Source organism: Equus asinus, chromosome 2, assembly GCF_041296235.1.
Source record: "Equus asinus isolate D_3611 breed Donkey chromosome 2, EquAss-T2T_v2, whole genome shotgun sequence".
Classification (NCBI taxonomy): domain Eukaryota; kingdom Metazoa; phylum Chordata; class Mammalia; order Perissodactyla; family Equidae; genus Equus; species Equus asinus.
This window is the reverse complement of record NC_091791.1, coordinates 154,854,019-154,867,518: the sequence shown is the minus strand read 5'-3', so window position 1 is coordinate 154,867,518 and position 13,500 is coordinate 154,854,019. Positions and strand designations below refer to the sequence as shown.

General features: G+C 50.6%; 2 protein-coding genes across 3 annotated transcripts in view; one reads left to right on the top strand and one right to left on the bottom strand.

Moving 5' to 3' along the window:
* Positions 1 to 6,365, bottom strand: part of DNAJC17 (DnaJ heat shock protein family (Hsp40) member C17) — a 39,852-nt gene extending 33,487 nt beyond the window's left edge. For both annotated transcript variants that reach the window (XM_044765135.2, XM_044765137.2), the window contains exon 1: positions 6,233 to 6,365. In XM_044765135.2, coding sequence (XP_044621070.1) covers positions 6,233 to 6,310 — 78 coding nt within the window. In that variant the 5' untranslated portion in view covers positions 6,311 to 6,365. The remainder of the gene's footprint in view (positions 1 to 6,232) is intronic.
* An 81-nt stretch (positions 6,366 to 6,446) lies between these two features.
* Positions 6,447 to 13,015, top strand: ZFYVE19 (zinc finger FYVE-type containing 19). The gene is made up of 11 exons (XM_014857379.3): positions 6,447 to 6,738; positions 8,027 to 8,148; positions 8,315 to 8,368; positions 8,755 to 8,873; positions 8,973 to 9,118; positions 9,492 to 9,600; positions 11,069 to 11,278; positions 11,720 to 11,799; positions 12,121 to 12,219; positions 12,355 to 12,482; positions 12,567 to 13,015. Exons 1-11 carry the CDS (start codon positions 6,685 to 6,687, stop codon positions 12,643 to 12,645), a joined length of 1,200 nt encoding a protein of 399 aa, XP_014712865.3. The 5' UTR covers positions 6,447 to 6,684; the 3' UTR covers positions 12,646 to 13,015.
* The last annotated feature ends 485 nt before the right edge of the window (positions 13,016 to 13,500 follow it).

Here is a 13,500-nt window from a genome sequence, read left to right as displayed (position 1 = left end):
GTTTAATTTCTTGAGGAATCACCATATGTTTTCCATAGCAGCTGCACCACTAGTAATGCACAAGGGTTCCCATTTCTCCACATCCTCGCTAACAGTTGCTACTTTCTGGGGTTTTCTTTTCTTTTTTTTTTTTCTTAAGATTTTTTATTTTTTCCTTTTTTATTCCTCCCCTAAGCCCCCCCATACATAGTTGTATATTCTTCATTGTGGGTCCTTCTAGTTGTGGCATGTGGGAGGCTGCCTCAGCGTGGTTTGATGAGCAGTGCCATGTCCACGCCCAGGATTCGAACCGACGAAACACTGGGCCGCCTGCAGCGGAGCGCGCGAACTTAACCACTCGGCCACGGCGCCAGCCTGGGGTTTTCTTTTAATAGTCATCCTAGTGGGTGTGAAGTGGTATCTCACTGTGGATTTGATTTGCATTTCCCTAATGACTAGTGGTATTGAACATTTTTTCACGTACTTACTGGCCATTTATATATCTTCTTTGGAGAAATGTCAATTCAAGTCCTTTGCTGATTTTAAAGTCAAGTTGTTTGGTTTTTGTTGTTGAGTTGTAGTTGTTGTTTTACAATCCTTTAAACATGCAATAACCATTCTTAGCTCCTGGGCCATTAAAAAAACAGGTCATGGGCCATTTGACCTCTGAAGCTTGCCCAACTTCCTCATTTTACCTTTGAGGAAAATCAGACCCTGGGTGAGGCAGTGACTGCCCCAGGTCTCCTGATTCTCAAGTCAAGTTGTTCCGGAGGTCTCTGTAGCCACTGCTTCACTCATTCAGCAAATATTTATGAGGGCCCACTCTGTGCCAGTTACCCAGGAAGGGGCTGTACTGAAGTGAACTGATCAGATCTGTTCCTCAGAGCTCCCAGATCTGCTCCCCTTACAGCAGAGAGCAAGCCATGAGACAAATAACCACCCAAATGAATACGTAACTGCAAACCAAAATAAGTGCTGGGAAGAGAACCATCTGCCATGAAAGAGAATAATAGGCCAGGCCTCTCTGAGGAAGTGGGACTTAAGCTGAGTTCTGAAGGAAAAGGAAAAGTAATCCAGATTAACGGGAGGGGAGGAAGAACATTCTTGGCAGACGAAAAAGCATGAATGAAGGGGTAAGAATTCTACTGAGTATCTTATTAAAAGCGCAATAGGGTTTAAGGGAGTACCAAGATCATTCCATTTTCTGTGAGGAGAACAGATTGGAGGAAAGCAACAGATCGGAATAGAAGGGACTGGAAGCAGGAAGACCAGTTGGCAGGATACTCTAATTGTTCAGATGGAGGTTGATGGGGGCTTGGGCTGGAGTGGTGGTGGTGGAGAAAGAGATAAGTAAACAGGTTCGAAAATTATTAGGGAGGTTGACTCATTAGGACCTGGTGATAGACTAGATGGCGGGAGTGAGAGGATTGGGAGGTATCAAGAATGACTCCAGACTTACACAAATGAACAATAAAAAAGCAAACAACCTGATCAAAAACTGGGCAGAGGAGATGAACAGACATTTTTCCAAAGAAGATATACAGATGGCCAATAAACACATGAAAAGACGTTCAACATCACTAATCATCAGGGAAATGCAAATCAAAACTACACTAAGATACCACCTTATGCCTGTTAAAATGGCTATAATCACTAAGACAAAAAATAACAAATGTTGGAGAGGGTGTGGAGAGAAGGGAACCCTCATCCACTGCTGGTGGGAATGCAAACTCGTGCAGCCACTATGGAAAACAGTATGAAGACCCCTCAAAAAACTAAAAATAGAACTACCATATCACCCAGCTATCCCACCACTGGGAATCCACCCAAACAACTTGAAATCAACAATCCAAAGTAACATATGCACCCTTATGTTCATTGCAGCACTATTCACAATAGCCAAGACATGGAAGCAACCCAAGTGCCCATCAACCGATGACTGGATAAAGAAGATGTGGTGTATATATATATATATATATATACACCACACACACACACACACACACACACACATATATATATATATATATACACAATGGAATACTACTCAGTCAGGAAAAAAGACAAATTCATCCTGTGGGGACCTGGAAATGGCCACCCCAAGATATGTCTCTTTGGCATGAGGATTATTTGAGGCTGATTGCTTTTGATAAATTGGGACAGGGAAGGAGGCTCTGAGGAGTGGAACTTGCTTGCCCTTTGTTAAGAGACATTTACATTGTAAAGGAACTCTCCATCTGTAAAGGTGCCTCCCTCTCTGTACCAGGAAGAAGAAAGGAGATGACCTTGTCTCTAGAAACTCTTAATCAATGGGGAAGGCAAGGACTTAAATCTGCATTTGTTTATTGTGCTTGTCTGGTAACCTCCTGTAACTGACTTCCCTCCCTCTCCCAACATTGCCATTTCTTTCAGGATTAAGCATCTTTCCTTAGGCTAGGAACTGACTGCTGCGCTCATCTGTGACCACCCAGTTCGAGACAATAGACTTGCCTCCTGCTACGCCCACTGAGATAGCAGACCCACTACGTGCTGTGTCCATGAAGTGCTATGCAATCTTGTGACTATTGTGGGAGGGACATTTCAATCCTATGTGAAACACCCTGTTTGGGGGTATATAACCACTCTGTGCACCCCACTTCTTTGGTGCCCTTTCTTCCTTCAGGAAGAAAGGCCCCAGGCCATGGTTCCTCATAAAGCTTTGTTTAATTTTCTCTTGCTGTTTTGTCTCATGTGAATTTAATTCATTCTCTGGCCAGACAAACCCACTTTGGATAGAGGAAAAGTCTTCCTCCCCTACAATCCCATTTGCAATAACATGGAAGGACCTAGAGGGAATTATGCTAAGCAAAATAAGCCAGTCGGAGAAAGACAAACACCAGATGAGTTCACTCATATGTGGAATATAAACAAGTACTGGGACAAAGAAAATAGTTCAGTGGTTATCGGGGAAAGGGGGGTGGGGGGGACACTGGGGGTGAAGGGGAGCACTTATGTGATGACAGTCAAAAAATAATGTACAACTGAAATCTCACATTGATGTAAACTATGATGAACTCAATAAAAAAAAAAAAAAAATGACTCCAGATTCCCAGCTCGAGTGGATGGATAGTGGTGCCATTTACTAAGAAGGAGAAGTCCAAAGAAGGAGGAGGTCTGGAGAGAGAAGTTCAAGAGTTTGATTCTGGATGTCGTAAGATTGAGACCCCTGTGAAGCATCCAAATGGTGAGATCAAATAGGCAGATGGATATAGAGACTTGGGATTCAGAGAAGTGGTCTGAACGAAAGTTAAGTCTGATGTTGGTGCCCAGCACTACCACAGAGGTGAATGGTGCTGGACAGAGTGACACAGGGGAAGGAGCACTGACCTGGGCTGGGCATCAGGGGATCTGGGTTCTAGTCCCAATTCTATCACTAATCACTCTCTCTGAGTTTCAGTTTTACTATCAATAACACAAGAGGTTGGCCTAGATGAGAATATCTTTAACTTTTTTTGAATAAGAAGTACCTCCTCTCCTCAAAAATGAATATACAAAAACTATTACACATGATTTCAGGGGTTTATTCAGTTCGTGTTGATGTGGGGTCAGTGAGCCGAGGAGTCAAAAGAAAGATTTCTTGGACTCTCAGGATCTGGGAGTAGCGCTCTTTTATTTAGAGAATAGTGTGGAATAGCATGGGGACAGGGTCCATGGGCAGTCAGAGCTGCTGCGTGGGGACAGGACCCACAGGCAGGAGGAGCTGCTGCTGCCACCGCTGCTGCTGCTGCAAACACAGGTGGAGAGTAAGGCTAAATTTAAGGCATAGGTATGTGAGCCATCTCTTTACAAGACAAAGGAAAGAATATGTAAAAAGAGTTGTTAAAATGCTATCAGTGCCGGTAGGTTCTGGTTATCAAACCGGATTAAGTAAATGGCAGAAGCCACGCTTAAATATTACCTTCAGCTAAAGACAAAGGAGGATGTTGGGGGGGGGAGGGGTCAGTTACATGAGGTTGCCAGACAGTAAACAACTTAAGTTCTTGCCTTCCCCATGAAGAGTTTCCAGAGATAAGGCCATCCCCAACAGATGGAGATTTCCTTTACAAATGCAAACATCTCTCAAAGGGCAAGCAAATCCCAGTCCTCGGAGCCTGCTTCTCATCTGCAGTTTTAAAAGTAACCAGCCTAAAATAATCCTCATCACTTGTCACCTTTCTTTGGACCCCAAATTAAGAACTCCTAGACTATGCGAGCAGACAACCAAAGTTTAGGAGGCCTTCCTTGTATATACTTTATTAGTCCTCCAGGTGCTCCCACAGAATACAACAAGGCCTCAACCTACTTTTCAAGGTTTACGTTCTTTTACTCCTTCTTGGCCTATGCTCCAGACAAACTGTACTGTACCCACCCTCCCCTTTCTCAGAATACACTTCCTCCATCTCCACACATCCAAACTCTGCACGTTCTTCAAGGTTTCAAATGCCTTCTCTGTTTCCCCTGCCCCTTCTCCCAGACTAGAAGAAACCTCAGCCTACTCTGAACATCCACAGCACTCTGTCGGTATCCCTTTTTAAGGAACTGACACGTTCTCCCTTGTATTATAGTTGTGCCTCCCCTAGTAAAAGGCAGGAGCAGCACTTGTTACCCTTTACAAAGAGCCTCCTCACACAACCCTTATCTCATCTGAATGAAAACTGGATCCCAACCACACTGCCCTGCTTAGACCTTGGTTTCTTGCCTAGACAACAGCCCCACCTGATCCCCTAGTGGTAGTGCCTCTATCCACCCTCCATTCGTGTCCATTCTGCATACTGATGTTGAATATTTTCTCTAAAATCTGATTATGTCACTTCTCTGATTAATATATACACCAATGGTTCACAACTGCCTTTCTCAAGAGTTCTCAACTTCAGGGTTTCAACACATGTCCAAAGTAATTTCTATTAAGGAAGTACTAATTAAACAATTGACAAATGTAGAGCACTTAGAATAGTGCCCAGCACATACAGGTGTTAGGCATTATTAATACTGAAATTTTAAGACTTCTAATACAGGTATAGCAAATGCTTTTGGTCTTCTGTACGCATGCCCATGGCCCATTTCTTTTTTTTTTTAAAGATGAGCTCTGAGTTTTTTTCTTCTTCTCCTCCCCAAAACCCCCCAATACATAGTTGTATATTCTAGTTGTGGGTCCCTCTAGTTGTAGCATGTGGGACGCCAGCTCAACATGGCTTGATGAGCACTGCTAGGTCTGCACCCAGGGTCCGAACTGGAGAAAGCTTGGGCCACCCAAGTAGAGTGGGAGCTTAACCACTTGGATACAGGGTCGGCCCAGCCTATGGCCCATTTCTCACCGCAGCTGCAGCTGCAGAGGACAGCTCTGAGTAGGCTGAAAGCATTCCTCCTCAAGGGCCCTATGGGTCTCCCTGCTTTTCTGCCCCAGACCTGCTGCTTCTCACAAGCTCACTCAACTCATGAGCAGAGCAGCGTGGAAGTACAGGGACATTCGCAGGCATTAATTTTCATCTGATGAATTTACCTGCCTCCCCTTCCTTCACTGCTACAACTACACTACGATCCAGAAGAAGATAAGCAAAATCTTCATTACAGCTTGATCCGTGTCCTACTCCCTGGCACATTTATCAACACCTTCCTGTGGAACTCCAGGTGTCCGCCTTACCCTTCTGATCCTCCTGTTTTCGGCCCACTAGCACATGTTGAGAGGGCAACACCTGAGCATTAGTTACTTGAAAAGAGTCAATGGGCTGGGGTGGGAAAAAAACAGACGGCAGAGTCATAGGTAACAGTGCCAAGGAGGAGATGAAAAGGGAGTGGAGGGACCCTGAGACCTGGCCTTTCTTCCGCCCTAGGCTCTAAGCGGAGTTAAATCAGCCTGCAGGAGGGTCTGAACGAAGCACCTCCAGCCACAGTCAAGACAGAAGCGGAATCAGAGGCTGCCACTGCGCAGGCGCAGGGAGGAGGCTAGCCTTCCCTCCCAGGCTCACCCCGCGGCCTCTCCTAGACAAGAGCCACAGAGAGAGCACTGTTTCCCGCGCGAGGAGCCTCGCTCCTGTGCCACCCTCTTCCTCGTAAGGCCCTCAGACCATCCAGAAAAGGACTGCGAGCCCACCTTCTCTGGCCATTAGGCCACCCCTCGCTCCCCGCCCAGGGCCCGGCCGAACCTGGAAGGCGGGTGCCAGCCACGGGCGAGGCGCCTAGGCAGAAGGGGCCGCCAGGCCGCTCGGAATCGTCCTTCCTCGCCAATCATTCTCACCTCTTTGTCCGCCGCCTTCTCCTCGATACCTAGCAGAGCGTACAGGTCCATCTGTAAGAGCTCCTTGGCCACCGCCATGGTTTCCACCCTAGCTGGATTCGTACTACAACTCCCAAGAGTCTAAGCGTGCGTGGGGATTCCCGGGGACCGTCGGCCCCGTGTTGGCTAAGTGGCGCTTAGCCCCCTGGGAAATGTGTTCTGGGTCAGGCTTGACTGCCTCTGAGGGAAGCGGGTAGTCGTAAATGAACTACGACTCCCAGCAGCCCCCACGCCCGGGCTGCTGCTCTCCAGCTGGGGTGGCGAGTCGCCATTCCCCAGCCGGAGGCCGTGGCTGGCGCGCGCGAGTGGGCGTGGGGGGCGGGGGCGGGGCTCCGTGAAGGTCCAGGGGGCCCCGGACCTGGCGGGCGGAGTTTCAACTCTGCAGACCCTGCCGCGCCGCGCCGGGACCCAGGATGGAGAGTAGGTGCTACGGCTGCGCTGTCAAGTTCACCCTCTTCAAGAAGGAGGCGAGTCTTCTCTCCTCGAGGGCTAAAGGGCTAGGGAGGACGCGGAGTGGAGGGAAAAGCGTAGGACTTGCAGTCCGTAGACTTGGTTTTACGCCCCTTTCCAGCTGCGTGCTTTTGATGAAGTCTCTGAGCCTCAGTTTCCATTTCTGTAAAATGGGGCTAACATTCCCTCGCTTCAGGGGTTGGTGTGAGGATCCAGTGAGGTGCTGGAGGTAAAAGTTCCTTATAATGTAAAGTGCGCTCCTGTTGTTTTTGCAAAACTAGGCTTTTCTGTCTGCCAAGTGAAGAATCCGGCTGCTTCCTTCTCTCCACCCTGCTGCTTCCCAGCCCCATCTTAGTTAATACCCTGGGACCACGCTCCATCTCGCCTTACCCGTACTCTCTGCTCTGAAACCTTCCCCATCACGCCGGCTGCCCTTCCCAGGTTTCTTGAGTTAGGTTACCGGCTGCCTTCCTCCTGCCCTCAGGGCACCATGGCAAAGTCTCTTTTGTCCTCAGCACAGACCCGCTAAGTCTCCTCCGCTGGTAGACTGCTGGCTTCCTCTGCCTCAGTCGTGACCAGGAGATAGGAACCAGAGAGAATGAATGAATAGCAGGTGGGGAGGCAGATCCGTGTAGCACTCAGAAACCTGGATTTTGGAGGGAGGGTGGTCAGGGTTCACATTTGAGCTCTGCTGTCTTATTTACGGGATGACCTTGGTTTGGGCAGGTCATATAACCTCTCTGACTCCCTCTGAAATAGGAATAATAATGGTGGTCATCAGGATTAAGTAAAATGCTGTGTATAAATTGTGAGCATTAAGTCAGATGATGAATATTAAGTACTGAGCTTAGTGCCTGGCACACACTAAGTGCTAAATAAATGGAGGCTATTGTTACCATCCTGTCCATCCTGAGCCAAGCCTCCCTCCATCTCTGCTAGAGCAGAGAAGGCCTGGGCTCTGCACTCTCTCCAATTCTCCTTTGTTGAAGGGTCAGTGACCTGAAACATAGGCCTTTCCAGTTTGTCTTCTACACCCCAGGGTCAAGGAATTGAAGACAGGATAAAAAGCATGGGAATTTTGCATGAAGCTTTACTTGATTTGAATCAAGTAAGACTGGAGATTGAGAAATTGCTTTACCCTCCAATGCTGTCTCTCTCTAGGCCTTGGGGGCCCCACTCCTCATCCTCTTCCCAGCAGCTGTTCGCACCTTCAGTGTCTTCTTCCTGTGTGTGCTTGAAGGGTACCAGGGAGGAGCCTGCAGGGGTGGGTGAGAGGTGGATTCCCCTCCTTCATGTTTCTTGTAGTATGGCTGTAAGAACTGTGGCCGGGCCTTCTGTTCCGGCTGCCTGAGCTTCAGTGCAGCGGTGCCTCGGGCTGGAAACACCCAGCAGAAAGTCTGCAAGCAGTGCCATGAGGTCCTGACCAGGTGAGAAGCCAACGTGGGCAAAGATTCAGCCAACCATGGCAGCAGGCACCTGGCCAGCCTTTACAGCCTTGTGCTCTGTGGCTAGAGGGCAGCCCAGGAAGTGTGTGGGGTTGGGGACACTGGCTGGCAGATGGCAGGACTTCTGAAACAGATTTCTTCTCTATAGAGGATCTTCTCCTGTCAGTGCCTCCAAATGGTCACCACCTCAGAACTATAAGAAGTAAGTGCTGAAGGGACAGAGACGAATGGAGATGGGGAAAGGACAAGGGAGCCATAGGGTAGCACTCTCTTCCTAACCCCTAGATCAAGTGGGCACAGAGTCAGGAGAATGTCTACCTCTCAGGCTCCTGAATCCCGCTTGGACTCAGAAAGCAGCTCATCAGCCCTCTCCCCAGAAAGGGTTCTTGGTAGACCCTGCCCTCTCAGCTTGGTAGACCTTGACCTGGTCAGCTGCGTTGGGCTCCAGGGCGACATGAGTGAAGACTACAGAAGACTGTCCATTGGAGGCCTCCCTAGATGCCTAGAATTCTTTGAATGGGAGTGAGTGAGTGGTGCCTTCATCCCTCCCTTCTGCCTTCTTCAAGAGCCTCTATCTCATCTTGTCAGGCGTGTGGCAGCCTTGGAAGCCAAGCAGAAGTCCCACACTCCACGGAGTCAGGTACTGAGCCAGCAAGACCAAGTCATTGCTGAGCGCCTAGCACGGCTCCGCCAGGAGAACAAGCCCAGTGAGTGGCGGCAAGCAGGGTGGCCTAACGGACACCATCCAGGGCTCCAGGGACTGGGAGTTCTCTGGATCTTACAAGGTTCCCCCATGCCAATTGCAGAGTCAGTGCCCTCACAGGCGGAGATAGAAGCCAGGCTAGCTGCACTGAGGGATGAACCCCAGGGTTCCATACCTTCCACCAAGGAGATGGAGGCACGGCTTGCTGCATTGCAGGGCAGAGTTCCGCCTTCTCACACCCCCCAGCTGGTGAGTTCTATGGCTTGGGAGGGAAGGGGGTCCTAGAACGAGGAACCAGAAGAAGCCCAGATACACCTATGCTTATGTACTTGGCAAGAGCTGGCAAACCCTCCCCCCTCTGCACCCTGCTCCTAATCCTCAGGCCTGCTGCCAGGCCAGGGAACCAGGGTCAAGCAGCAGGATTGGGTCGGGCAGGAAAGAGTGGCCCCTCAGTCCTGTTGGGGACTGCTAGTTCTACTCAGTTATGTGGGCCCTGGATTAGTCCCCTTTCTCTGAGCTTTGAGATGTCCACAACATCCACCCCTGACCTAGACTGCTCTGGGCCTTACAGTGTGGCTTCCGCCCTCTCCTGCTCCCCACTGAGGTTTTCTGCTCTGAACAGGCACATCAACCACCAGACACCAGGACCCAGGCCCAGCAGGCACAGGATCTGCTGACACAGCTGGCAGCTGAGGTGGCTATTGATGAGAGCTGGGAACGAGGAGGCCCAGGTAACCCCTCCACCTGGCTTGCCCAGGGACCTGCCCCACCTCTTTCCCCAGGTAGGAGAGGCTCTGCTGCACCCTCTCTGGGAGGTGAATATAAATCAGAGAACAATCAACATTATAAGAGCTACCATTTATTGAGTATTTACTTCAACGGGAGTCAGTGTAAGCCTAGTGGATAAGTGTGTTGGCCTTAGAATCAGACAGTGATTCCCGGTTCTACCACTTACTAGCTGGGTGACCCTGGGCAACATCCTTGACCTATCTAAGTCTCACTTTCCTCCTCTGTACAATGGAGATATGTGTGGTAACACCCACCTCCTGGGAAAGTCGTGAGGAGTAAATGAGATAATCCAATAAGTGCTTAGGACCCTGCCTGGCTCATAGGACGTGCTCAGTGAATGTTCTCTGCATTGATCATGATGAGGAAGAGGAGGCTAAAGTTAATTAAAATTACATAAAATTTAAAATTCAGCTCCTCAGGGTTATCAGCTACATTTCAAGTGCTCAGTAGCCACATGTGGGTCATGGCTACCATCTTGGAGAGACAGATATAGACCATGATATGGAATGTTTCCATCATCATAAAAAATTCTATCAGGCAGTGCTGTTCAAAGGCTTCAGAGCAGTGGTTCTCAAGCAGGGATGATTTTCCCTCCAGGGCCCATTTGGCAATATCTGGGGACTTTGTTGTCACTACTCAGATGGTACCACTGGCATCTAGTGAGCAGCAGCCAGGGATGCTGCTAAACATCATACAATGTACAAGACAGCCCCACGACAAAGAATTACCCTGTCCAAGCTGTCAGTGGAATCAAGATTGAGAAACCCTGCTTTAGAGACACGATCTCATTCAATATCCTTAGTAATGCTATGAGGTGCATACTGTTATTATCCATATTTAATAAAATGATGAAACTGAGGCCCGGTGAGCTCAAGGAACTTGGCCGAGGTCACACAGCTATTAAGTGGCAGATCTTGGACTTCATCCCAAAGCTGTCTCATTTCAAATCTCTTGCTCTGAAACCATTTCAGAGCCACATCCACTCTGGTAAAATTCTTTCCGTCAGTGACATACAAGACCTGAGTTTCCCTCCTGTCCTCTCTGTGCTGCTCCCTGGAAGTGCTTCCAACCTGTAAGGCAGAGGCTGGCTGAACCTTGGCCTCCCCAAACCCTGATCCTTTTGGTCGGTGATTCTCCTACCATGGGGTGCCCACCCTAAGGGTAGCATGTTACAGTATCAGGTGGGTGGGGATGGATGTGGTTGAAGAAAACAAGTCTAAGATTACTAGCTTTTTACATTTGGAAAAATGGGGGAAATACTCATTTTACTTGTAATATAAACCACAGGAGCTAGTGCTGAACAAAAAGCTGGTCATCTATGGTTTTTTTAAAAAGTTGAGAAATGGGCTCAGTGGCTTCTGATGAGTAGCTAGAATGTCTTTGCCTCCCTGACTGCATTGCTCCTTCCAGCTGCCTCTGTCCAGAACGACCTCAACCAGGGTGGCCCAGGGGGCCAGAGCACTGATTCCAAGGGGCAGGCCACCTGGTCCCTGGAGGAGGAGAAGAGCAGGCTGCTGGCTGAGGCAGCAATCGAGCTGCGGCAGGAGAACACGAGGCAGGAGCGGATCCTGGCCCTTGCCAAGCGCCTGGCCGTGCTGCGGGGAGAGGACCCCGAAAGAGGTAGAGGCTGGGGAGCAGCCGCTCACTCACATCCATTGGGCTGGCCCCCCGCTCCCACCCCCAGGCCAAGCTCTGCAAAATGGCTGCACTCTGTGCCAGGCTGAGTCAGGTGCCGGGGTCCCCATGCCCAGGGGTCCAACAAGCTCTGCCCAGAGTCACGAGGAAGGTACTGGGGCAAAGCAGTGGATGAGGAGTAAGTGGCAGTCTTCAGGGGACAGGGGACCCTCAGTCCCTTCAGGTGCAGAGCCTTCTGTTCCTGCCCCCCAGCCCTGCAGAATGGGATAGGGAGGGGCAGGGTCTGATCAGAGTGGCTGCAGAGCTGCTCAGCTCTGGAACAAGTGCCACTGGGAACCCAACCAGCTCTGGGGCAAGAGTATAGCCACTCAGGTGAACTCTCTCAGCCTCACTCCTCCTCCCCTGCTCCCATCTCCCCGGTCTAAGTGACCCTTCAAGACTATCGCCTCCCAGACAGTGATGACGACGAGGATGAGGAGACAGCCATCCAGAGAGTCCTGCAGCAGGTGAGGCCCGTCTCAGCCACCCGGCCATCCCGTGTCCTGCCCACCTCGCTGCCCCACCTCCCACCTGGCCCCATTCATCTTGCCTCCGCTCTGAGGCTGGATGGTCAGTTGCTGTGCAGCTCCTGTTCTAGCTGGGGCCCTACTGTCCCTGTGACCCAGACCTGCCCCTTGGCCCATTGAGATGGGGTGTCAGCACCCACAGGCAACAGATAAAGGAAGAGGGGTTGAGAAGCTAAGGCTACAGAGCACATAAATACAGGGGGTGGGGTCGCTGGGCCTGGGCCTGGAGCAGTGAGCTGTACCTCTTTGCTCTGCCCACAGCTCACTGAAGAAGCCGCCCTGGATGAGGCAAGTGGCTTTAACATTCCCATGGAGCCAACTCCCCAACCCCGGGCCCAATCCCACAGGGCAGAGCCTGAGGTGAGAAAAGCCCCAGACACAGACCCCCAGGCTGCCACCACAGCCTGCCTCCCTGCCTGGCCGGCTGCTCCTGCAACAGCCCTCCCATACCTCATCGGGTATCTTACTGTCCCCATTCCTTTCTGGTCCCTGAAGGCCCAGGCCATGGCCCCCAGGCCTGAGGCTGAGGAAGAGGAGCTCCCCTGGTGCTGCATCTGCAATGAGGATGCCACCCTGCGTTGTGCTGGCTGTGACGGAGACCTCTACTGTGCCCGCTGCTTCCGGTAGGTACAGGTAGAATGTTCTGTGAGACTGGGAGGATTTGAGGGCTGCCTGTGATTCCTGACCTGTGTCTGTTTGTTCTGCAGGGAAGGCCATGATGCCTTTGATCTTAAAGAGCACCAGACATCTCCCTATCACCCCCCGTATGCAGGCCGAGGGCACTGAGGAGACCCTGGTCCTCCTGGGAAGGTGATCCTACAGGCTGTTGCACAGGCTGGGGCGCCCACTCTGGGCCCAGCTTCAGGGCATCTGACGGGAGAGCATGTCAGGCTAGACTGCCCACAGATGCATCCTTTCCGGAATCTCAGTGTCCCTGGAAGGAGGAAAGAGTCTCCATTCGAGATAACTGGAGGAGCCAGAGGGAAGGCAGAAGTCAGGAACCCTCCAGCAGCAAAGCCTGGACTGGGAGTGAGAGGCATGATGGGGAAAGACCAGACTGAATCTAAAGATGAGCCTTGAAACCTGCTCAAGGGCCCGGGGCCCTCCCCTGGCACTTAGTGGATCTAATAAAGTATTTGATTCCTTGGACCCAGCATCTCTTAATTCTAAAATCCTGTAGGCCCTGGACCTGGGCCCTTGGAGAGGTGGCAAGAGTAGAGTAGGCTATAAGTCCAGGCCTGTGGGGTGAGGAAAAAGGTTGAGCCATCCTGCAAGCTTCTCCAGGCAGGAACAGTCCCCCCTGTCCTGGTGGCCGTGTACACAGTAGGCATGAACTGAACTGTGCTTCCTGCTCTGCGCAGCCCAGCTTAGCCCCCAGGCCCCACCATCTTTGATTTCTTAGCCTCTTTAGTACTGAAACACTGCATGCACAAACGATGAATGTGTGCCCTGCTTTGAGCCTTACTCCCAAAGGACACCACCTCCCAGGGCTCCTGTCCCAACCTCCCTGCCATTCAGACTCAGTGCCTGTTTCAAGCAACTCCCTCCTGGCCTCTCAGCCTGGACCCTTTATACCCCTCTGCTTAGCCCCTGCTTTATCTCTTCCTGCCTCTGGCTGGAGCCAGCTCAACAAAGCGTCCT

What these genes read in the sequence shown, in the direction of transcription:
- ZFYVE19 (XM_014857379.3), top strand. Translation starts at nt 6,685, where the DNA reads ATGGAGAGTAGGTGCTACGGCTGCGCTGTCAAGTTCACCCTCTTCAAG. An exon ending in TGCCATGAGGTCCTGACCAG is followed by an intron (nt 8,149 to 8,314) that starts GTGAGAAGCCAA and finishes TCTTCTCTATAG; the next exon opens with AGGATCTTCTCCTGTCAGTG. An exon ending in CCGCCAGGAGAACAAGCCCA is followed by an intron (nt 8,874 to 8,972) that starts GTGAGTGGCGGC and finishes TGCCAATTGCAG; the next exon opens with AGTCAGTGCCCTCACAGGCG.